Here is a 25,428-nt window from a genome sequence, read left to right as displayed (position 1 = left end):
AACTTACTATTGTTGTCTTTAGCCAGATTTATCACTTTGCACTCCCTCGTTTCCAAATGATTCCCAGCCTAACATCTGCATATACCGTGTTTCCCCCTTTTTAAGACACCGTCTTATTACTTTTTTTTCTCAAAAAACCACAGGGTGGCTTATTTTTGGTGGGATGTCTTACTGGTACCGGTATTTTTATTACGAGTCTGAGGGAAGGGAGGTGTGTGCGTCCCTGGTGCAGCCCTCTCTCCCCGGCCCTGGGATGTTCGCGAAGGGCTGCTCTCTCTCTCCTCCAAGGTGGGGACTCACTTAATAGCAATCTGCTACACTGGAGCTTCTTAAATCTAAACCAGTATAATGGAATCTATCTGTGTGATACAGTCCTAGCAGTAGCCTATACATAAAGCAAGTAAGGATCTCTACCAGCCAGCTGCCCAAGACTGCAAGACTGTCTGAAGTTCCAACAACATAGCACTGCAAAGCACTGCATAGCACTGATAGCAAAGAAGCTACCTGCTGAGAACAAAGAAGCCAGCTAAGCAGCAATTAAGATTGCTGACTTGGTAAATGGTAGCAATTGAGAAGCAATTGAGCCAGCGAGGTGAGGAAGCACGTGTTGTTAGGACCGGCAGTTTAACTTTTGTGTAAAGCAGCGTTTAGCAGCTCCTTTTAGCAGCTCGCAAACAGCGAAGGAAAAAGTCCTTAATAAATAAATAAAAGTCCCCAAGGCAAGGACTGCGATCCAGACTACTTACAAATCCTTAAAGGGGCAGCTCCACAGACAACCAAGCAGCATAAGGTAGAAAGAAAACTGCAGCAGGATTTTTAAAAGGCTGCTTTATGCCCGGTAAAAGCAATGAGACAACAATCAGACACGGGAGATTCCCGTTAAGAGGAAATCAACGTGCATTGAATGGAAGGGAATTTAGGGAAAGGTGGGGGGAAGCGAGAGGTGGGCTGTGTGTGTGTGTGTGTGTGTGTGTGTGTGAGAGAGAGAGAGAGAGAGAGAGAGAGAGAGAGAGAGAGAGAGACGCAGGGGGGGGGGAGAGAGACAGACGCGCGCACGGAGGTCTCTCCCTAAAAGGGAAAACAGCCTTTGCATTCTTCAATCGCCCCTCTTTTCTTCCTCGTGCCTTCATCTCCTCCCCACCCCACTTTTCTCCCCTTCACCAAGTAGAGCTTACACAGCTTGGCTAAAAAAATTATTTTTGGATCTTTTTATTTAAAAAAATGCTCTCAGAAACGGGGAAGAGAAATCACAAGGCTTCGGCAGCCAGCAGCTACGGCTGTTCGGTGCATTTTTAGAAGCTTTTAAAGGAAATATGTGTCTGTGGAGCGACAGCAAAATGGGGAGAGATTTTTAAGGGGGGAGTTGGCTGGCAGGAGGGGGGTTATTGCTAGTGGGTGAAGGGTCTATCAGTATGACTTATTTTCGGGGTATGGCTTGTATCGCGCAATTGCTTAGAAATCCTGCTATGGCTTATATAATGACTACGTCTTAAAAAAGGGGAAACACGGTAGTAAGGGCAAAAGTCTCACTGTGGCTGGGGCCCCCTTCCAGACAGCCTTTCTATTGTGCATCCATGATGATTTGTGCTCATGATCTTGTGGGGGAGCGACATGTGATCTCAATTTCAATACTCTTTGCACCTGGAAAAGTTTTGGGCTGGTCACACTGCTTCATTTCCATTCAGGGCATACCTAGTAACTTCCTGCTGAAATCCTGCAACTTTTTACACCAGGAATGTTCTCGTTTATTTTTGTTCTGCTTTTGTTGAGCTATATCCTCTCCAGACAGCAATAATATGGTAGCAGTGAGGAAGCACAGAGCAACTAATAAAGCAGAATTAATGCACCACGAATACACTATTATTGCATCAAGAACATAAGAATCGTAGAGTTGGACGGGACCACGAGGATCATCTAGTCCAACCCCTGCAATGCAGGAATATTTTGCTCAACCTCATGATCCTGAGTTTAAGAGTCTCATACTCTACCAACAGAGCTATCCCTGCAATAAAACACCAGTTTCACCTTTATAATTAGTAAATACTACTGTTAGAAACTAAGTATCTATACTGGTGTCCTTATAAATCAATAGCTTTCATTCTGTATTTAAAAAGTTGCATTTGATTAAGAGGCCTCAACCATATTTTGGAAAATTAATGTTTTAAAGTCATCACATATCATTTTGGCCGTGAACGGTTTTTAAAAATTTTATTGCAAGTGCTAAAGGCAAAACTCATTCAGTGACATTTTGGTAAACCATAGTTAATGGTTAGTGTGACTGTGCCTAAGAGGACTTTTTCACTTCTCCCTGCTAGTACTGGGAGGAAACAAACCAAGTACTCTGGATTTGCAATACATCCAAACCAAGGATTACAGCTTGTTTCACTCCCAACAATGCATGATCTGCAGCCAAGGTTCCCTGATCATAGTTTGTTGCAGTAAAACATGCTTCAGTGGACATAAAGCAAAGGCAGAGGTTGCGGTTTTTTTTTCTTCCATGCTCCAGTGAAGAAGAGCTAAACAAGCCTCTTAACCATGGCTTGTGACATGTGAATGAGGCCAATATATCTAAGCCTAAACACAAACAATTTGAATTGATATGTATTTTAAATAATCCTGTTCTTATCACCTTGTCAAGAGTTCCAAGACCTCACCCTCAACTGTAGGAAGCAGGCAGTTGTGATTAAATGCATTATGTAGTGTTCAGTTAATTTGTACCTTGAGGATACTGTGGTACCTCTAGTTAAGAATTTAATTTGTTCTGGAGGTCCATTCTTTACCTGAAACTGTTATTAACCTTTAGCTAATGGGGCCTCCTGCTGCTGCCGCCGTGCTGCTGAAGCACGATTTCTGTTCTCATCCTGAAGTTCTTAACCTGAGGCACTATTTCTGGGTTAGCGGAGTTTGTAACCTGAAGCGTTTGTAACCCGAGGTACCACTGTACTAAAGTCATCACTAGGTCAATTCTCTATTGATTTGGCTGCTGTCAAGCTTTCCTACTATGATGCATCAAGTGCTGATTATGATCCAACCGTAAACCCACCTCTCTCTTCATTCTCTGGAAGCTCCTACGAGCAAACATCCCTCTGGCATAAGCCTGTATCACACAGACAGCTTTCAGCTGTTCAGCTGTTTTCTGGCGCATCAGGTAACCTCGACACAAAGCTTGGAACTTAATCACACTTGCCCGGGCAGCCTCATATTGCTTCACGAGCTGCCTGCTCCGGAAAAGGGCCTGCAGGCGCTCAAACCCCAACATGATCTAACCACACAAGAGAAGAAATGGATAAGATGAATGAACAGCAGGTTAAAAATGCTTCAAATAAATAAATATTCCATTGTCTTTGAAAGCATCTCGCGGAGGTCCTTGCTACAGCGACAAAACCAAATTTATCTCATCCACCTCTGTTGATATACACTAAAAGTCCACCAGGAATACATGTAAGCAACAGCTCCCCCCCCCAGATAAATCAGCCATCTGTTAGACCCTAGACAGTTGTTACGTTAAAAACAAGAACAACAATTGAATCAAGGCAGGGATCCAAAGAACTATGTGAAAAGCACATCCAGGAGGATTTTTGACACTTTCCCCTTTGCACAGCAGAACGTCATGTCATAGCACAACTTGCAACACTTCAAAAGCAGCCCACCATATAGTTTGAGGTGTGTGAAGTTCCAGGAATACCGGTAGTTCCATAAGTAGCTGTGCAGCTGACTCTTTGAAACCCAGCCAAAGTAATGTTTGAGTGTTCTAGGTCTTTAAGTGTAGGAACCTATGAATAGTGTGCCTGGCTATGCAGAGCCCATTTTGATAACTGTATCTGAAAGATCCATGCAAGCTTTTTACCATCTTGAAGTTCTTCCGACAGCAGTATCCCCTCCAGGCTGTCTGAATAACCACAGCACAGCGCCTCTGCCTCAAAAACTGTTTCCTGCAGGCAGAAGGAATTAAAACAAAAACAAAACAAATCTCAATATGCTAATATTAATCCCAAAATAGTGGGTCTAGTGGAACAAACCCAGAACTGCGCCCCCTCCTACCCACCTCACACAAAAGAGCCACTTGCACTTAGCCCAAGTAAAATGCAATTTTCTCCCCATGGGTAAAATACCCAAAGGAAATTAACAATCCGATTTCGTTTACTACCTTTAAAAGCATTTTTACCTTTCCTTGAACCCTCTCAGCACTTTCTGAATTAGGATAGCTTTCTCTGTGAGTGCTTTGTCTCGCTGCACCTCCAGTACTGTATCATGATAGTCCTATTAAAGAATGGAAAAAATAATAATTCACATGTTTATCACCAACTAATCTAATCTAAAAATCACCACATATAAAAGGGTTGTAACAAAACAGAACCAGTTTGTATATAGGACAATATACAAGCTATTCTAGATCCAGGTGAGGGGAACAAGGGGTGTGTGGAGTACAAAAATTAGGCTGGATGTTACAACAGCCGTGAGGTCAGCTTGTGTAGACTTGGCTTCAGGATGGAGAGTAAGTTCTTCTCATGCATGGGTGTCCACAGAAATAATTTGGGCAGGAGAAGAAAATGTGTTACTGATTATGACTGAACCCTGTGCACCGCTACATACTGCTGAAGAGAGGCGATGAGAAACAATTCATACAAGATCAGGCAAACAGACCTGAGGGGACAGTGCTCTCACATAGGCCCTATCTGCACTACACATTTAAAGCTGTGTCATATCACTATCATCTGTCATGGCTTCCCCCAAGGAATCCTGGGAAGTGTAGTTTGTTAAGGGTGCTGAGAGTTGTTCGGAGATCCCTATTCTCTTCACAGAGCTCCAATTCTGAGTGGTTTAGCAAACAATCCCTTTGGGGAGGGTCACTCTGTGAGGGAAATAGACGTCTCCTAACAACTCCCAGAGGGACCCAGGTGGCGCTGTGGTTAAACCACTGAGCCTAGGGCTTGCTGATCAGAAGGTCGGCAGTTCGAATCCCTGTGACGGGGTGAGCTCCCATTGCTTGGTCCCAGCTCCTGCCAACCTAGCAGTTCGAAAGCACGTCAAAATGCAAGTAGATAAATAGGAACCGCTACAGCGGGAAGGTAAACGGTGTTTCCATGTGCTGCTCGGGTTTGCCAGAAGCGGCTTTGTCATGCTGGCCACATGACCTGGAAGCTATACGCCGGCTCCTTCGGCCAATAATGCGAGATGAGCGCGCAACCCCAGAGTCGGTCACGACTGGACCTAATGGTCAGGGGTCCCTTTACCTTTAACAACTCCCAGAGCCTTTCATGATCTAAACTTCCCAGGATTCTTTGAGGAAAGCCATGGCTGTTCAAAGTGGACAAAACTGTTAGATAAAACCAGTAACTTACTTTCAGGAATACTTTGGTTCTTCCAATTTTCCACTCATCGTCTTTTCCTATCACCTTCTCACAGATGTAAATGCAGCACTGGCGAGCATCATTCTTCAGCTGAAATGTAAATCAACTGTCACATTTATGTTTGGTTGGAAAGCTAAGAGGCCTCATGATAAATAACTAAGAAATGGACACTTCAGGTTCTGGTCATACCCTGGAAGTGCTTTTTGCACTAGAATTGGTGAGATTTATATCACTGGTAATATTGCCATATAAATTCTGGCAACTGCTAAAGGATGACTTAAGAAAGGCTTAAATAAAGCAACCCCCTTATTGGTGATGTGCTTACTGGATATGTATATAGTAGTAAGAAGGGATACAAATCAATATGCCTCTTACTGCAGTAATAAGGTTGATCAGTCCTGCTAACTTGCCTGCTCACGAGAAGACATTGGCTGCAGAACTCGGTATCTCTCAAAGAATTCTGCAAAGCCATAGCGAATTGGGTAGCCAGATTTCCTAATCCGGATGGTTTCCATCATTCCAGAGTAGCGCAGCTGTCGGATACAAAGTTCTCGGTCGAACAGCTGAAAATAAGAGAAAACACGCAGCAAAATTTAACACATAAACAACCTTGGTTCTGTATCATATACATTAAAGTGTTCCTGTTTATTCTTTTCACACCTCGTCTTGGGACTAGTGAAAAATATATTTATCTCTTTCACATTTTCAGTCAAGTTGGGATACCAGAACAAGCACAGCAGGGAACAAAGGATGTCAATTTTGCCGTACATTTGCTAGAGTCACCCACTTGCTTGCATCTCATTTGTACCTGCCTATTAATACAAATTTTCACCAAAATGAATGGGCCAGCCTATTGAACCCTGGAATGCCAATCACATAAAAAAAATTAGATCTGAATGTGCCATCTGCAGGAAACTGCGCTCATTTGGAAGCACCCTGTCACATGCACCACCTTGCCCCTGTGACTGGGAGGGGGGCAGGGCCATGCGATGTCAGCACACCGTTTGTGCATGCCCTGCTGTGAGAGCGCATGGTGAAAGCATGCCCTGTGGCATGCTTCCGTCATGCCCCCCCCGTGGCATGCTGACATCACTCACACATGCTATGGGGTGTGCTGACATGTTCTACAGGCACCCCACAGCTTGTGCGTGTGACACAAGTGTGCCCTGCAACATGCACGGCTGCTGCAAAACTGGGGGGGGGCTGGCCCTTTCATTGGAATGTTTTTTTTAGGGACTGGCCCCCATCCCCTGCCTCTAACTGTATAATTCCTACCAAACAAATGTCCTTTCTCTTCAAACCAACGGATGCTACTGAAAAAAGCTTGATCAAGATATTTCAATGAAATATTACCATTGGCCTCTTGTAGTCATTGGGTTTGATACAGCGGATAAAATACGGCTGGCAGTTACTCAGGATTTTCATCAGCTGTTCCAGGGACTGTTTGAACTGCCCCCCTAATGTAGAGAGACGCTTGGTGGTATCTGATCCCTGGGAGAAAAAACCACATGCCTTGAATATCAATTCAACACCCACATGCATGGAATGACTCACTCACTCTCTCTCTCTCTCTCTCTCTCTCTATACTGCCTTGGTGACTGAGCACCCATTCACAGTGCAATCCTACACGTTTACTCTGAAATAATAAAATGCTGATGTGGCACATTTTGCTTGGTGCTGTGGTGTAGACAAACCAATAATGAAAATGCTAATACAACCATACAGGGAAAAGCCCTTTCTTACTGCTTTGCATTCACATTAAAAACAATCCAAGCAATGCAATTTCAGAGAAAATGTGTTCTTAATATTGCTGGTGAATATGCCCTTAATAAAAAGCCATACTTTTTATGACTGACAAGTTCTCTCTTTGTCGACTGTGTCCCCCCAGTGGACATTTGTAATGTGTGTCTGCAGCTGTGGATCATACCATATATACCCATTGCCTCTCCTGTTATGTTTGTAGACTTGAGGTTCCCTTTTCAACATGGTTTGTGGGACCTATTGGTTTTATATATGAAGTACTACTGCCCTCCAATGGCCAAAATCACAAACCAAAGGAAATCATCCGTTTATAATACCAACAGTCAACCTGCTCAGAATTCTTCAACAGGCATAGATGTTTAAATGGAAAATGACAAATGTAAAAGAGAGGGTGGTATTATATGTCTCTACTGGAGCTGACCTGATACTTACTGTTGGATATTGTGACTTATTTAAACAAAGAAAATAACAGTTTAAAGAAGAACTATGGGTAATATCCAGCATTACTCATATTCAGAATAGACCAATTACCGTAGTTAGAAATCACCCTCTATGAACTAGGTTACAAACGAACATTTAATTATCTCAACGCTGTAATAGTGTTAATGCCACAAAATGGTGGAGTGGCAACTCAGATGTGCTAATTCAACAGAGTAATAAATAACATAGGGGTAGCTCTTGTCTGCTTTGAGGGGGGGAAAACAATAACTGTGGTCAGAACAAAAGTCTAAAGAAGAAAAGACATGCCAACCAAGAGAATAAAGGAGGTAGAATGAAACAAAATTACTATGAATAAACACATATTACATATTTTAACCATAGCAAGAATTATGCATGCTAAGGCATGGATGAACATTCAAAAACCCCAATGAACTTGACATAATTAAGAAGTTGTGGGAACAGGTAGCAATATTACAAACTAGTAGCAATGTTACAAAATAATGTCAATAATGGTTAATACATAATGTTAATACAAGATACATTAAAAAGTTAGGAATAGGAAGACAAGTGGACTTTTTATTGTTTACATAAATTTTTCCTATAACTTCAATATTTAATGTTTATACATTTATATATTTATATTTTGGAAGAACTGTTGCAAAAGAATTGTGATTATTCAGGACATATTTACTCTATTCTGGTAATTTCCTTCAGTTTTTAAGCACTGGAAAGCTATATAGCAGGCATAGGCTACCTTGGCTCTCCAGATGTTTTGAAACTACAACTCCCATGATCCCTAGCTAACAGGGCCAGTGGTCAGGGATCATGGGAGTTGAAGTTCCAAAACATCTGGAGAGCCAAGGTTGCCTATGCCTGCTATATAGCTTGAAAATATCTGAATACAATTGTGTATGTACCAGGAATACAAATGTGGATGGCAGGGGGGGGGGGGGGAAGGAAGGATCTTCCATTCTGTATTTGAATGGACATCTATGCCCAGGGGTGGCAAACCTTCAGCCTGTAGGTCTAATTAGGCCCACCAGTCCTCCTACATGAGACCATGTAGGCCAAGGCACAACCAACTGTCCTACACGTGATATCATATACTATGTACAAGCCTGGCTCAGCGAAAGGGAGGTTTGCATGTGCCACCACCAGCTGACTGTTGGTGCCTGTAATGCCAGATGCAAACTGCTGGGGGAAACAGCTTGGTAAGGGGCTTCTGATTAATTTTGCTGATTAAAATCTATCTTGCCCTTCCTCCCAAAACAGCCCGGGTTCAGGTTTTCAACCCCCCAAAAAAATTCAGAAGCAAAAGATAAAGGAGCAGCTGTGTGTATACATAGATGAAAAATATCTGAATAGGGCAAGTGGCAGCTTCTTTTCAAGCAGCCTTGAAACCTTGCATTATTGTGGAAGCTGTTGTTTTCAGAGAGGGATAAACACACACAAGGTGCTTTCCTGCAAAGAAACAGGGGCATCTAGGCATGGGCATATCTCTCAATGTCAATTTCTCGCAGTTTCTTATTTCTACAAGCTTAAGTTCAGTAAGCATGAGCATATGCTCCAGAATGGGGGAAATGTGGCTAACAAGGACATGCATGTTCTGCAGGTAACTAACTACTTAGCAACCTTTGTCAGAGTTGCAGGGAAATGCCTGAAATTTTCCAACAGTAGGCACAATCCAAAGGAAATAGTTCCCCTTCCAGCCTACTGAAATAAAATAGGAATTGCACAAACTCACAGCTGCTACAGAAATAATTAAAGCCAGGTGATGGCTTTGGGGCTTTTATTTCCCAGTCAGGGCATCTCTTCTCCAAGCAGTTTACCTGTCCAAGGGCAGCAGGTGATGTTCTGGATTGAAAACCCCGGTAGGACAACGACTGGTGGCAAAAGGAGAGCAAAAGGGAGAGCAAAAAAGGGTAGAATGTTGAAAGAATAAAGGAGGAAATGAGCAGGTGGATAAAATAAGTACAGTACAGCAATTATTTGATGTTTCACTACAGGTAGATTGAAGGTAGTGCCGGGGGAAATCTGAAAAGAGCATCATGTGGATAAATCCTAAACACTTGCATTGGCACAACACCGCAATAATGTCCCTACAATGCTATTGCAAGATGATGGCTGTATTTGCACAGCCACCACGTATACTTTCTCCAAATAGCTGAGGATAACATAGACTCTGAGGGTATCTCATTTTATCCTCACAATAACTTTGTGAGGTCAGATAGTCTGAGAGAAGTTGACTAGTTCGAGATTACCCAATGAGCTTCACAGGTGAGTAGGGATCTAAGCCTAGGTTTTCCTGGTTCAGGGCCAATATTCTAACCAATGCATCACACTGGCTAAATGCATAGAAATGCCTCATCCCGATTTGCCAGTGCTATGACTACAAAATTGTAACACCTGCACTAGTTGGACTGGCCTTGCTCCTCCTCAGCCACTGTTTTGCAGCCAATAAACATGCACATCATCCCTATATCTGTCATACAAGAATTGCAGGGGATCCCATCCCTGCACAACAGGCCAAGGCTGTGTACAAACTATAACTTCAAAGCACATTCAAAACACCCTTTTCCTCTCAAAGAATTCTGAGCACTGCAGTTTGTTAAGGTTTGCTGGGAATTGGAACTGCAGTGACCAAAATTCCTTGAGGGGGGGGGAAATATGCTTTGAATGTGCTTTAAAGATATAGTGTGTATGCAGTCTAGGAGTGATTCTAACTGTAGAAGATGCTTTGCTTGCTATATATTTCTACTCTCCTGTTTTGAATCTGGTAACCCTAGGATAACAAAACTGCATATTCTGACCAAACTAGGAAAGTATTTTCTGAATTATAAGACAAAGCAGCTATATCTAATATAAATAGCTCAGGATTACTACTACTATTATACATTTGAAATATGGCAAAGGCTTAAAATTGACACAGAAGGCAAAGTGCAGCTAAGAAACAGAGGCTAGGAGTGCATCTACATTTCAAGTCAGTGCTTGAGGGCTAACCTTGAGGGTGGGATCCACTCCAAGATGCCTGATGCTCCCACGGCCAAAAGGAATCACATTCACGGGTGTCTCCACCTGAAAGACCTGTCTGAGGAACTTGTTTTTGGATGAATGAACCAACTGCAGGATGTCAGAGCTAAGCATGTCACGGTTTTTCTCAAGAAAACCTATAAGAAAGGAAAAGCAAGATAAATCAATCCTTTCTGCTTGATGCCAATTTCCGTACTGTACTGAGTTCCCTTGGCCATGCTCCCTCCTCTCTTTGATAGTGGCCATTCCCACTCCATTGAAATGGATCCTGCCCACCACACCACTTCAGTAAAGTAATGAAATAGCTGCTTATGAACCAAGAAGTATCAATCTGCAGGATTTTAAACTGAAATGCCGGGACAGGGAGCTTTTATTTTTGACTCACCTTTAGACTGGTAATAAACAACACCAGCAAAATGGTGGATACCAAAGACTGTGTCATGGACACTTCTTGGTGGAATGTAGATTTTGCTTCTGCTATGATGATTGTTGATTTTGTGCAACATGGTTGTGTCTGTTCCCTGGAAGCAAAACCACAACATGAGATTAAAAATAGGTCGGGGACGATGCTAATACGTGCTCAAAACAAACAAGGAAAATGTGTGGCAAAAGACTTCCTGAGATGCGACAATGTGGCAATAACATTTTTAGAGTCAGAAAATATTTTAGAGCTACAGAAACCTGAGGGGGTCTCCGTTAGGTTGTCTGCACAGCAAATAGCTCCAGATGTTTAAAGCAAGAGAGCCAAACTACACGGCTAGATTCACAAAACACAACACAAATCAATACAACAACAGAAGAAATAAAAACAAAGCTAATTCCCTGTGGCAGCCTGGAGAAAAACACGATGCTCACCTTAGGGAACCTGCTTTCTTCATCAATGAGTGACACAATATTCATGGGTTTGAGTGCAATCACTTCCAAGGCGGTACAGTTATCCGTGAAGTCAATGTGACTCCAGGTGATATGCTCAGCCAAGTATTCCTCCTGCTCTAACTTGAAGACATGCGCTACGAAGAACTGCTGGAGATGCTCATTGGCAAAGTTGATGCACAGCTGCTCAAAACTGCAGGGACACAATTATTTCTTATTTATCGTGAACATTTATATTATTAATATAATCTTCCCTTCTAGTCCTTCATAGCCTTCAGATATTGAGGTTTGGGTAAAATACACACTTAATGAGAAATGCAATTGGCTGAGTAATCAATTAAAAGACTGATTAATCCACTAAAAATCTTGAATCACCAGGCAGCTCTCATGAAATGCAGCATAAATCAAGGGCAAGTAACAAACACCACACACTTTCATTTCAGCATGAAGCTGTATCAGTGGACCTCAATCTATCATCTTCAGTGTGGAGATTAATTAACTTAAAACATAACTTCCATCAATACTAATGGTTACAATTTGTTTCTGACATGGTGTGCTATTTCTCAAAACATCCCACAAAACTGTTAAAACTTGAATGTCATACCTGTTAGTGGTAAAATTTTCAAAGCCAAAGATGTCCAGTAGCCCAATGGACCTGCATGTTTTTTTATGACCCTGAGATGGTGGGTTGTAAATCGCAGTATTGATCTTATTAACTATCCAGAGGAAGAGGAGTCCGTAGATCCCCTGGGTAAAGAAAAGGTGCATAAGAACACGGTATTTAACACAAGTTGCATCCACATGTCGGGTTTATTGCATTGGTTTAGCTGATTATAAAGCTAGTGCTTGTGTCCCATTTTCTAATGCTCCTTTCACACTGTACAAACCTGTTTCATCACATCTCAACCGCTATACCATCTTGTTGCAGTAAATGCACACAACAAGAAGCTTCAATAAATAAATAGACATCCACAGATGCCATCCCTCTCCCTCCACATTCTGCCATTCTGTGCTGAAATACCAGCTCCACTGACATCAAGAAAAACATGCAACGTTCACCATGGGAGAGTAAGCCCATGGATGAGAGCCAAGAATGAGATTTTTTCTCTCTTGATTTAGAAAGCATTATAGCTGTAGGCTTGTATAGATTCAAACTTCCTTAATGAATCAGATGCTAAAGCTGGAATACCAAACAGGACATTGTTTGTAGGGTTTTGTCTTTAGACTGTTATTAAACTTCAAAGACATGTACAATCTTAGTTACAGATAGGTAGCCGTGGTGGTCTGACGTAGTCGAAACAAAATTAAAAAATTCCTTCCAGCAGCACCTTAGAGACCAACTAAGTTTGTCATAGGTATGAGCTTTTGTGTGCATGTATCTGAAGAAGTGTGCATGCACACAAAAGCTCATACCTATGACAAACTTAGTTGGTCTCTAAGGTGCTGTTGGAAGGAATTTTTTTATTTATGTACAATCTTATCATTTTTATTTATTTATTCATAAAATGTATGCACTGCCTCATTGTAGAAAACCTAAAAGCTATTTACAGAGCGTAACTGAGAACCACACATGGGGAGAGCTGTTTATCTTCTTTACCTTTACGAAGGCATCTCTCACACCAGCAGCCTGGGCTACACTTAGGGGCATAGAGACGCTCTCTCCCCTGATGATGATCGAGTGGTTTGTAAGGCTGCTGTGGAGTTCCCCGGAATCCACCTGTAGGAATGACAATTGAATTGCGTCATTTTCTGTAGATGCAGGAGATCTGGCGAGAAAGGGCAGCGTCTTCTTCAAGAGAAGGGATATAAAGACACTTAACAGAAAGCGGGGCAAGGCAAGGCAAGCCTGCCATCATAGCAGTGGTGGCAATGGGAGCACAAAATGTGATCTCTAAGCAGAGAAGACAACATGGTATGTTGTGCATGTTCCCACAAGGAGGGAAGAAAACTGGGAGGGGACAATGCAGTAGTGTGATTAGAATGTCAAATTAGGAGCTGGGAGATCAAGTTCGAATCCCCACTCATCCATGAAGCTCACAGGGCTTGCGATGGGGTGGGAAGCCATACTCACTGCCCTGAGTTCCTTTGGAGGAAAGGCTGTAGGGATGAAATAAATAATATCCACGTGCAATGCCAATACCTCAAGCAGTTTAGTTGCAATGGAAAAGTGTGCAGAATCCAGTACAGCACAGCAGTCCAAATTATCATACACGGCAGCTAAATAAAGGAAAAAGCAAAGCTTGGTGATCATTTATAAAATAAAGCATGTAACATACCTTTTCTCATTCAAGAAGCAGCCATTAGGCTAAAGAAAGTAACAACACAAGAAGAAGATTGCAACCCCCCTAAGATGTCATCGTATTTGTGTTCATAATCCATGTGGAAAATTGGAGGTGCCCCTTATGGAATGGTCCCCGAACCTTCTTACAGGGAAATGTAATATATTGCACAGACATTAAGTAGTGCCAGTAATTAAAATGGTGATTTTTTTTCAACTGTGGCAGATAGGATCCTTGCAAATATACCCACCATCCTCTGCCCACTTCTCAAAATGTTGATCCCTGGAGATCACTACAGAAACACCCCATGCAGCATTCATTGCTTTCTTGCTTTTTCACATATGGGCAATCTGTTCTGTGGTAACTGTGTGAAATACAACTTTGAATTACCCAACTTCTCCAACTAAAATGCTCCCCCCCCCACACACACACTACACACAAGTATCACAAAGCATTCATCTTAAAAGCATTTATAATAAGGAGAGTCTTTTTCAGGGTAAAATATCTACTGTACATTCCTCTGCACTTTCTTAGATAACAAAATGTTGTTTTCTGCTCAAGGTATAGTCTGGTAATTTCATTAACCGCTATTTTCTCCTCTTTGGCCAGTGAGTGTGTGTGTGTGTGTGTGTGTGTGCGCGCGCGCATGCGTGTGTGTGTGTGTGTGTGTGTGTGTGTGTGCGTAGGCGCATACGCTGGACTTACCTTCAAACTCCATATTCCCCAGATGCAAAATGGCTGCCAGCAGTTTGCTTATGTCCCAGTGCTCAGAATCAGAGAACATCAAGATCTTCATGGCAGAGCGAATGTGAGCATATTCCTTGGCATCATTACGGCCTTCACAGGAAGTGCAGTCACCCTGGAAGACAGCACAGTGGTGACATTTTTATACCGTAATTATATGGGGTGTTTCGTTTGAATGATCTCTCAAGGATGGTATCGTGATTCTGTGAATCTGGTTGCAAAAGGAGATTGCTAAACTGACTTGGGAACCTTACCCAAGCAGATTTCCTTTCTTTGGGAAGATTGGCAGTTCACCTATGTTCAATCCATATATGTATAAACTAGGGGCTGTAACCTTGCTTACCTTGTTTGCCAAACCCACCTACCTCCCTACGTCCCTTGCCAAAGCCACACACCCTCCCATTACACCTTGCCAAAGGCACCTGCCCCTCCCCTTCTCACCAAAGCCACCCCTCGCCTTAGTCCTCAGAGATTGTATGCACACAATACATTTACAGCTGAGAAAATTGGCATAGAATAATAGAATCTTAGAGCTGGAAGGGACTCAAGGGTCATCTAGTCCAACCCCCCATAATGCAGGAATCTCAGCTAAAGCATGCATGACAGATAACAATTCATCCTCTGCTTTAATACCTCCAAGGAAGGAGAATCCACTTCTCGTGGGAGTCTGTTCCACGGCCAAACAGCTCTGTCAGAAAGTTTTTTTGAATGTTTAGTCAGAATCTCCTTTCTTGTAACTTGAAGCCATTGGTTCGAGTCCTACCCTCCAGAGCAGGAGAAAACGAGCATGTTTCTAGGGCTGGCGCGTCTATTAAGGCGAACTAGGCAGTTGCCTAGGGCGCCAAAATGGAGGGGGCGCTGGTGTGTCTCCCCGCTCGCAAACGCTCTCTCTGCCACCACCGCTTTCGCTCCTGCTGCTGCTTGCTGCTTCAGAGGTGCTTCCCTGCAATGCGCGGCCTTCGGGGCGGGGCAGGGGAGGACATGCTCTACACTCTAGGCTCCTCCCCTCACGTGCCTCCTTGGCCAATCGCCAAGCGGGAAGGTGGGGCGCCGCCGCCAGAAGGTGATCTCACCTAGGGCGCAAAAAACCCTAGCACCGGCCCTGCATGTTTCCTCTTCCATGTGACAGCCCTTAAGATATTTGAAGATGGCTATCATATCTCCTCTCAGTCTCTTCTTTTCCAGGATAAGCAAGCAAACACAAAGCAAAATGCATTCTACTGTGTGTTTCCCTTTTAATCTAATCTATATATGTGTGTGTGTTTTTTTTGTACTTCCTCATGAGCCACAAAGACCTTCAGACCTTTTATGCAATAGGCAACCTTTGAATTCCAGAAGTAGTTATCAGATTAATTTCTGCTTGCTTCATATTTATTATATTATTATTAATTTATTAAATTTACATACCACCCTTCATTGTAAGATCTCAGGGCAGTTCACAGAATAAGATACAAGATAAAAACACAAGTAAATAATTAAAACAAAACAGCAAAACAATCCTCCCCTTTCCCAGAGACACATTTAAAAGGCTGCAGAATATTAATCAGCTGTAACTGAATATTAACCAGTGTGACTCATTTCCAAGAAAATATGTGTCCTTTTGCAAATGACATTCTCATTCTGTGCTAGCCAGTGAAGCCCTCCTTTGGTTAAGATGGTACCAAAAAACCCCTCTCCAGTTTAGGGAAGTGCTCAGCGCAGATGGAGTGTTTCCTTTTTAGGACCACATTCCTTTCATAAACATTTCACTTTCATGTATGTCTTCCTAAAGGGGGGGAGGGGAATGGCAACTAGGTTTCTGTTTCTCATTTAAGAATGGTTTGCAGATGCTCCCTGGAAAAAAGTGCCCAAGGCCAAAGTACATGCTCTATGCAAATACATAAAACTATCACCTGGAAGTTCTTTTCTTCTTTATTAACTGCTTCACTAAGCAGGAGTGAAAAGGAGGGTGGAGTGTGTAAACTCTTCTCTCCCCCCCTCCCACTCCTGTTTCTCTGCTTTAAATTGCCTCTTCCTCTAGCTTCCTTGTAGGCTATATAAAAATGCATGGAAATACATGTGTAAACTTTGTGGGAGGAAAAGCCTCTGTGTGCTGTGTGCTTGTACTGGTGTGAAATGGCTGGTAAGGACCAGGCTCACTGACAGACATAAAGCACAACTTGTCAGTTTGCATTTCTTAGGACAGAAAGTATTGATCTGATGTGCAGAGATCTTTCCTATTCTAATTTATTCAAGAGGGTTTTGAAAGCTTCTCTGTGAAAGAAACAAGCAGAAGGTTCATGATGTTTGGGTTTTTCCTTAAACTGCTCCTGTTATCTCTTTCTGTCAAGGTCATGCTCACAATAATAATAATGGGCCAGAAGGAGCCTGGGTTTCACTGTTTTTCTATCTCTCTTTCGTTCTGTGTGGTGTTCTGTATATAGTATGCTTTGTGTTAAGGTTTAGTCTTCTTATAAGTTCTTGTAAGTTTAAGTTAAGTCTGCTGCAGCTGGACTTCTTATGCACAGTGCCAATCCTGAATGTATTGGATTTGGGACTATTACGCTCATTTTGCCTTTAGTAGCAGTAAAGCTCTGCTAGATGAAATACAATTGCCTCTGGTCCATTTTTTGGGAATCCTGCAACGCGTTTAAGTTTTTTACTCTGCTAACTATACGTTGGAGTTCTTCTCAGGATCAGTATTGAGGAGACTTCCATGACACAACTTACCATAGTAAGATAGCTGTACTCTGAAGCTGTGCCCAGATTCAGCATCTTCTTCTGCTCCAGATTCATCCCCATTAACATGCAGTAAAAGATGTGATAGTTCCTTTCCTCAGGAGCCTAGAATGAGAAGACCCCCACAGACATAACAGCAGCACAAATGAAAATAGGAACACTGTCCACATTAAATGCGTGCTCTGAATTACCTGGCGACACACCCGAGACTTCTCCAGAAGGAACTGTTCTATCTGAGCTCCTTCTATCACCCCATTTTGGTTGAAGTGAATATCGATGTATTTCCCAAAGCGACTTGAATTGTCATTCCGAATTGTCTTGGCATTTCCAAAAGCTGCAAGTGGGTGAGATGGCATCATGAAGGGGAGGGCCACTCTTTTGCTTATGTGAAATCATTCAGGGCACCAAGATATTTGGAAGTTCTTTTTCACAAAGTAACAAGTGCTCATTTTATTTTATTTTGATTTATAGTCCACTGCATCCCAAGATCTTGAGGATGGTGAGCCATCTTTAATGTATAAACATTTCAGTAATATAATCTGATTACAGGTAGGTAGCCGTGTTGGTCTGAGTCGAAGCAAAATAAAAAAATTCCTTCAGTAGCACCTTAAAGACCAACTAAGTTTATATTTTGGTATGAGCTTTCGTGTGCATCTGAAGAAGTGTGCATGCACACGAAAGCTCATACCAAAATATAAACTTAGTTGGTCTTTAAGGTGCTACTGAAGGAATTTTTTTATAATCTGATTAAAACACCATTAAAAGTACATAAACCTCTGACAGATAAAAAAATTCCTTCAGTAGCACCTTAAAGACCAACTAAGTTTTTATTTTGGTATGAGCTTTCGTGTGCATGCACACTTCTTCAGATACACTACAGATATATACTGTTTACAGTGTAGCCAGCTAAAATTACAGCTGTATGTGTCATTTCCAATTTCTTTTAAGAATATTCCAGAACTGGACGATACTTTCTCCCCAATATTTTCCTTATGTGTGACAGCAAAGGCTGACTGCATGCCCTTCTCTACGAGACATCCTCATATATTTAACAGCTGAATAGGAAATGCAAGTGGAACCTCCAGATTGAACAGTGGATATGATTGTATGAGGGAAATATATGATGTACGTTCTAGGGGCATAGCTGCCAAATTATCCCTTTTTTTAAAGGGATTTTCCCTTATGCTGAATAGGCTTCCTCGCGAGAAAAGGGAAAACTTGGCAGCTATGTAGTCTAGGGGTGCCTTCAGATGTGCAGAATATTGCATTAGTTTTCCTGATTATAATGCTAGCACTTCTGTTCCATGTTCTAATGTCACCTGCTGTGATACAGAACTGTCGCTTCTTTACCAATATACTGGCATGTTGAACTAAATTCCATTCACACTAGTAAGCATGGTGTGTCACAACAATAACAACCATCGTTGGACGACGTCACTGCTTCACCATCCTTTGGCACATGAATGCTTTTGCTATACTGGTATACAACCCCAACTTTCTTCTTCACTTTACTCTTGCAATTTTATGGGTTAAGAGGAATGCAAACAGATTTTTTTCTGGAATCAAATAACATGAACATGAGTGCTAAACATCCATTGGTTTTTCAGAAGTGGCTTTTACATCTTCTGAAAGCTGAAATATGCAGAAATTAACAGTCAGGGAAAGGTCAGGGAAATAGAATGAACTGCTGTGTGAATGGCATTATATAGCCTACCTTCTAAAATGGGATTGGCCTCTAGAATCTGTTGTTCAATCCAAGAATGTTGGCCACTAATAGCTGCTAAGAACTGCAAAATCAGCTTTGTGCTTTCGGTCTTCCCCGCTCCAGATTCTCCACTGAAATAAGAAATCAAATCTGGTGAACTCAGTGATGGACTCTCTTGACGAATTGGAATAAAAAGTGGCCTGTTTCTTCTTGCTCTTGAATAATCTTAAATCAATCTTTGCGGGGGGAAAGAGTGAATTTTGCTTTCCACCATCACACTTCACAAAGTGAATATTCTCTGAACAACCGTTTAGCTGTGTTTTGATACCTCTTGCCTACACCTGTGTTCCTCTTCTTTTGCATTACCATTGTCTCATTTCGAATGTGTGGCATTTGAGGGCATGTGCCTGTTTTTACTGTACGCCTATCAAAATCAGGCCCATGGTCACTACATGAAAGCAGCTTGACCAGAGCAGAAGCAGCTTGTTGGGTGGGGCAAAGCCATTGCGTCAGAATCCCAGCGGGTGGGTCACTGTTGCTTTTCATCAGGGGTGAGGCAGCAACAAGGTCAGTGTGATGGAAATGCAACAACGGAGCCAATCCCACCTGCTAGGAAGCCAGCATAGTGACTCTGCCCACAGCTGGCAAGCCACTTCTAAACCAGAGGCCTTTTTTTTTTACACCATTGGAGCAAAGTGCCATGAAAACAATGGCGTTGTCCTCATTTCTACACTGGGTGGTTCAACTGCAGATACGTAACATCATTAAGATATCACAAATGGGTAGGTGGCTTGCAAGAGGCTTTTTATTTATTTATCAGACTTCCCCTGGAAAGGGTAATTTTGGATTAAATGGGCAGGGCGAATATGGTTTGACATTTTGATGCCAACGACACTGGACAGCAGTGCAAAATGTTTGCATTAATGAGAAACACAATAAACACCCATCAGGAAGCTTCCCTTAGATGTTTCTCTTTTTCTCCCGCCCAACCCCACCAGCTATTCTTTGGAATAGCATCAAACTTTCCCACTACTAATTGCCTCTACCTGATGATGCAACATTGGTCTCTTTTGTTTCTCTTCATGTTGAAATAGCAATTGTCAGCAATGGCGAAGACATGCGGTGGTAGTTCTCCAATCCTCTTGTTACAGTAGAGTCTAATCTGTTCCATGGTATACAGTGGCAGCACTTGGTATGGATTCATAGCTACCAAGATAGATCCTGTGTAGGTCTAAATAAATTAAGATGCTTATGAAACAAACCCCAAACAATATTCTCATCACCTCATGCTCTGCCCTTATCAGGTATCATAAAACATGTGTAGGTAGATTAGAAGCCTTTGAAATGTAGTAGAAAGCAGAATAAATGAATGAAAGCTCTCTGCCTTTAGAGTCTGTCATATACTACTATATAGGGGTCAACAATATTGGACACATTATTCATATCATACAAACATTTTGGGCAGGAGTCAGCTAAGTTGGTGCCTGCATGGAGCAATGTCCACCTGCACAACAGGTCTCTCCCCACTCTTCTCCCATGCCTCCTAAAGCTGCTGTGGAGGATTGAAGAAATCTCCAGAATGGGTTTAAAGGATATGCGAGGGGAGGGAGCGTTTCATTGCATGAGCAGAACTCATTCCATGTACACAGACCCCACTTAGTGCTATGTTGCATTTGACTCTACATTTTTCTTATCATTCATAATCAGTAGTCCAGGGGCGCATTTAAACAGAGAATTCTGTTATCCCTAGACTGCAAATAAAGTCAGTAAAACCCATTCTTCCATCATTCCATCAGAGTTTCTTCCTTACCACTTTTCCATGTAGGCTCAGAAAACAATGGGAGTGACAGTAGCAGTACTTAATTTTTTTCTTTTGGGGGGTTGTTATGCTTTGTGGGGGGGGGGGTAACTCCCCCTAGCAATTTGAGAATAAATTGGTAGGCTTCTGTCATGTGTGTTAATGAAGCACAGTAAAGTCAGAAAGGAATTCGTTTCACTTGCTTTCCAGAACAGCTTTACAATGTTTTTTAAAAATGCCTCTGTATACTTATTTGAGATTAACCTCAATAAACCCAGTGGGGCTTACTTCTGAGTAGATCTTCGCGGGATTCTAAGGCAACTATGGTGAAAACTGAAGCACACTGGTTTTTATTCCAGATTAGTTATTCTATAACACTTTTGTCTCTGGCTCTGCCCATCACCAGCTGTGCCTATTGCTGCATGTGGCAGCTCCCTAGGAAGAGAATGAATATTGAACCTACCGGTATTTTTTTTACTTAACAAAATGCACAGATTTCTTCACCAAAAAAATCTAAGTAGTCTTACAATCACATTGAAGTATTCCCTACTGGCTAATTTTTGGGGGGGGGGGTTGTTGTTGAATATCAATTAATGTGAATAGAAGGGAAAGTAAAATGATTAATTCATTGAGAGGAAAATCTGTGATCAGACAAAATACAAGCTTTTATTTCATATTATTACTTGACAATGAAATGTCACATTCCTAACTTACATAGATGTTGTGTTCCTTGTAGCGGATAAGAAGGTTGCGCACCATGCCAGCTTCATTCATGTCTCCAAGGCGTATCATATCTTCAACTCCTTTGACAGAGGTGGGATGCATTGGCCGCACATTGCAGATGTTCCGAGCCATGATCCAGTGTTCCTTAAATACAACTGCTTTTAACTAATCAGCTTAGATTTTATACACTACCTCAGATCACTCCTAGGAACTAACCCTTGAGACACATTAGAGACAGGCCATCGATGAAAATGAATTCAGATGTGCACTCAAACACTATTAAAGAATACATTGTTCACATATGGGCCTCCAGTTTGTCCCATCTCACTGCATAACTAATTCACATAAGGTTCCAGCTATGAATCCCAGATTTCTATCAAGTCCAAGAATAACTTGATCTCTGGTTGTGGTGTTCAGACCCATCTCTAGCTCTTTCACTTTATGTAAAACGTTTGGATCTGTTGAATAAATGTTGTGATACCTACCTTGCCTTCATCATCTTCCAGCAAGAACCGTCCAGAGTCAGAAATCTTTATAACTGCCCCAATGGGCACATTAAACTCACTTCCTGAAGAGGCCTCCAACCATATATGGTCACCCTTGTGGAAGAAAGGATATAAAAGTCATTTACTTATTTGTGAATATGTTACACTTCTTGTGCTTTGGAGAACCGATTCCTCCTACCTGATGTTGATTAAACTGTGGGAACCTTTGCTATGGATCTTATGATAATTTTTCAACCTATTTAACATTTCCTTCTTTAATAATGTTGTGAGTTTGGGGCGGGGGGGGGGTTAGATTGCATGATGCCCGAGTCCTTTCTAATTCCTTGAATCCTGGATCCAGCAAGGCTTAAAATCTAATGGCGGATTCCATTATTGAACTAGCAGCAAGCTTCTTGGTAAAGTCTTAAGTATGGTGAATGAATAGCCATAAGTATGTTTGTTAATGTAACAAAGGAAGCTGGCTCTGTGCCAGAGGGCAAATGGGTGGGGCCCTCCCTCACTTGGCTGGTAGTGAGGACAATAGCCAAAGTGTAAGCAGTGGCAGACCTTGGCGTCTCAAATATTAGTGGTGCCGTGTAACGTCAAAATCTGCCCCACCCCCCGCCTCTCATCTTCTGTTGGACGTCTTCCATTAGAAGCCATAGAGAGAGAGCTGTCTAATCTCATTTTCTTTTTCTTGATTGTCTTATTTTTTTTCTGACTTAAGGCCTGGGCTGCTCAATTTCATAAGCATTTGGCCTTCTCAGAGCATTGGTGCAATTGAATTGCATATTGCCAAGGTTTATTACTATGGAACAGTTTACTGGTAACCTTTGTTATTTCTATTTCTTCTTTAAAGTATTTTATTAGCTTACCTTTCATAGGCAAACAATTGTAAAATATAGCAGCTGTTGCAGTACTTCATGGACTCATGCAACAATCTGCCAGAGGTGATTTCCACATCACACTCACTGGATTTCATTCTTTTTTTAAAAAAAAAAATGTAAGCAAAACCAAAGGTTGCAAATTTAAGTAGAATAACTATAGGGAGTGGGGACAGTTAGCTATCTCCCCTCTGTATGTAGGTTCAAAATCCCACTCCCCACCCCCGAGTTGTTATCTCATTTATATTTTTGGAAAGAAACACACACTGGACGTAAGATAGCAACTGTATTATAGTTTGCTTCTTTTGTGCTATGACAGTTTTGTGTTGGATATAGCTCAGTTCTTAAACTGTACCATCACCCCTAATGTATATATGATGTGTCACACCAAGATGAAGGACTAGACTTACTTTTCTGAAAACAACCATCCTGCTTCAAGGTGATGCATGCAGCCTGTGTTCATAGGGAGAGAAACAGCATAAGGAGGTCAAATCTTCAAGGGACAAGAAAAATCATAATCCAATATGTAACTAACAAATTGGTTTCAAAGTTTAGAGGAAAATCCAAATGGGAATTCTTTGTATGGCAGATGGAAAAGTGGCAAGTGAGACCAAGGCTAGATGTAGGAAATATATGTAATGGCCTGCATAATCATCCCAGATTATGTTTTATGTACTTGCTGGCTTTAAAAGACAAATCCATAAATGTTTATCCATTTCTTTTTTTCTCCTTACAAGAATTTATCAGCATTCTGGGACACATTTCTCCTAACAGCAAAACAAAGTGGGCAGTGTTTCCAAATCTGAGTAAAATCTATTCCCTAAACATTCAAAAATCAAAACATTGTTCCCAAATGATTAAATATTCCATAGTGCAATCTGTTAAGCACTGCTCTTATGTAAGACAATTTTTAATAGGAATATTCACCTGAAACTCTGAAATCTTTACATGTTTCTGACCCTAGCATAGTATTTTTATTATCATATGTAAAGCATTTGAATATAAAATTATTATTTGGTACATCACTGGGTGGCAAAGGCTCAAAGGTAAAACATTGGAAACATTTTCGAAATAACAGATTATCTTTTTGAACATAGCAATTATATTGTAACACAGGATGTCTGGCTTCAAATATTAAAAGTAAATCCAATATTATTAAGAGTATGATTGAAAACACTCCAATAATTATATTTTAAAATTTGTTTTCTTGATTCATATCTTCCTCCAGGATGATAGTTGCTAAAATTGTGCCTTTCTGAAACACTGCAGTTCTGTTATTCAACTATTGAAAAATTAATATTTTAAAGGTTAATGGCCTTTGATTACGGTACTCAGAAATGGGTTGTAATCAACGGGGCTTACTTTAAAACAATTTTGTCACATATTTTCATTTTAAAAAATTAAAAATACAAATAAAAAAAACATGACTGCAATCCTACATTCAGTTACGGGCTGTCTGGGGAGCCTTTGGAAGGTGCCAAAGTGGGTGCTGTGTCAGGAGCTCCCAGTATGCCCACTAAAAGCTCAATGGGCATGGATGTACCACTGAAGGGAAGCGACAGGGTTTGAAGACACGTTGAAGGTGGATCAGGGGGAACCTTGGACCCCCATGGGCCCAAGTCCCTTTGTTCCCCCAACACACAAGCACACCAAAGTCAAACACTACACAAAGCCCAAGACCTGATGCAGTTAATCCCCCCCTCCTACTGGTGGTAAGGGGGAAAGAGAAAACACTTGCCCCATCTCCTACCTTGGCCACCTCAAGCTGGCAGGGCATAGGAAGTGGCAATAGATTTCCCATGGATTCTCCTCCCTCTCCCCCTAGCTCCATAGGATTGCTCTCTTAAAGTTCAGCCCCAGCCACCCAGCCTGTAATAACTTTGTTATCCGATATGTCCACATCAAATGGCCATAAATTAATAAAAAATAACTAAGATGGAGAAGGATAATTTTCAACCCTTCTGTGTGGAACTGCTTATAGGAAGCAATTTCTCCTTTGCTGTTGCATTTTAAAACCCACTATCCACACCAAATGAAAGAACAAAGAGTGTACTTACTCCCTGTTCAGAAGATTGTTTATGTCGGATGGATTTCACGTCTCTCTTTTACAGAAGTAGTGTAATCAGAAAGGAGATTTAGCCACAGAAGGCCAGTTCTCAAGAATTCCACCCTGAAAAGACAGTCCTCTGTTCAATGAGGAAGAGAAGAAACGAATGACGTTCCCTTCGTAGTTATTTATTACAGGACTTTGCCCCCCGTTTCGAATATCTTCCATTTCTGCAGCTGGCATTTCAGTCAAGTAAGGTCAATTAATAGCTTCATTCGCAACTCTTTTGAGTGTCCCTGTAATTTCAAATTCATTACCCCAAATAAATTTGGTAAGATATTTCTAAATGGTATTCCAAACAAACATCTGAATGCCCGGTGCTTTTAAAAAGAAACCAAAAACTCAGATGCAGTTGAAGGATATCTGGTTGTAATGATCACATACCCTTCTCTCACACCAAGAGGGACTGCCTTTTTTGAGATGGTGTCTGCTATTATGCATGGTAGGGTCCACAGCTGATGCCTGCCCTGGAACTCCCTTTAATTGTTTAATTTCCTCCACCTGTCTGCCATCTAAATTCCCCACAATG

General features: G+C 41.6%; 1 protein-coding gene across 5 annotated transcripts in view; it reads right to left on the bottom strand.

The window, feature by feature from the left end:
* The window catches only part of MYO7B (myosin VIIB), a 56,794-nt gene extending 31,789 nt beyond the window's left edge, over window positions 1-25,005 (bottom strand). For 3 of the 5 annotated variants that reach the window (XM_035132913.2, XM_035132915.2, XM_035132917.2), the window contains exons 1-22: window positions 24,850-25,005; window positions 23,203-23,245; window positions 21,909-22,022; window positions 21,415-21,567; window positions 19,949-20,133; window positions 18,912-19,033; window positions 17,389-17,531; window positions 17,189-17,302; window positions 14,441-14,594; window positions 13,597-13,673; window positions 13,054-13,173; window positions 12,061-12,203; window positions 11,439-11,649; window positions 10,969-11,104; window positions 10,554-10,720; window positions 9,383-9,436; window positions 6,705-6,842; window positions 5,762-5,914; window positions 5,343-5,441; window positions 4,166-4,260; window positions 3,848-3,932; window positions 3,044-3,262 (exon numbers count right to left, since the gene is read on the bottom strand). In XM_035132913.2, coding sequence (XP_034988804.2) covers window positions 3,044-3,262; window positions 3,848-3,932; window positions 4,166-4,260; window positions 5,343-5,441; window positions 5,762-5,914; window positions 6,705-6,842; window positions 9,383-9,436; window positions 10,554-10,720; window positions 10,969-11,104; window positions 11,439-11,649; window positions 12,061-12,203; window positions 13,054-13,173; window positions 13,597-13,673; window positions 14,441-14,594; window positions 17,189-17,302; window positions 17,389-17,531; window positions 18,912-19,033; window positions 19,949-20,133; window positions 21,415-21,567; window positions 21,909-22,022; window positions 23,203-23,220 — 2,700 coding nt within the window. In that variant the 5' untranslated portion in view covers window positions 23,221-23,245; window positions 24,850-25,005. Of the gene's footprint in view, window positions 1-3,043; window positions 3,263-3,847; window positions 3,933-4,165; window positions 4,261-5,342; window positions 5,442-5,761; window positions 5,915-6,704; window positions 6,843-9,382; window positions 9,437-10,553; window positions 10,721-10,968; window positions 11,105-11,438; window positions 11,650-12,060; window positions 12,204-13,053; window positions 13,174-13,596; window positions 13,674-14,440; window positions 14,595-15,112; window positions 15,239-17,188; window positions 17,303-17,388; window positions 17,532-18,911; window positions 19,034-19,948; window positions 20,134-21,414; window positions 21,568-21,908; window positions 22,023-23,202; window positions 23,246-24,849 lie in introns of those variants that run through there. The other 2 variants (XM_035132916.2, XM_060274657.1) reach the window with 2 other exon arrangements.
* Window positions 25,006-25,428: the final 423 nt, after the last annotated feature.

The sequence above is a fragment of the Zootoca vivipara genome, chromosome 5 (genome assembly GCF_963506605.1).
Source record: "Zootoca vivipara chromosome 5, rZooViv1.1, whole genome shotgun sequence".
In the NCBI taxonomy this organism is placed as follows: Eukaryota; Metazoa; Chordata; class Lepidosauria; order Squamata; family Lacertidae; genus Zootoca; species Zootoca vivipara.
This window is presented reverse-complemented; position numbering and strand designations above follow the sequence as displayed.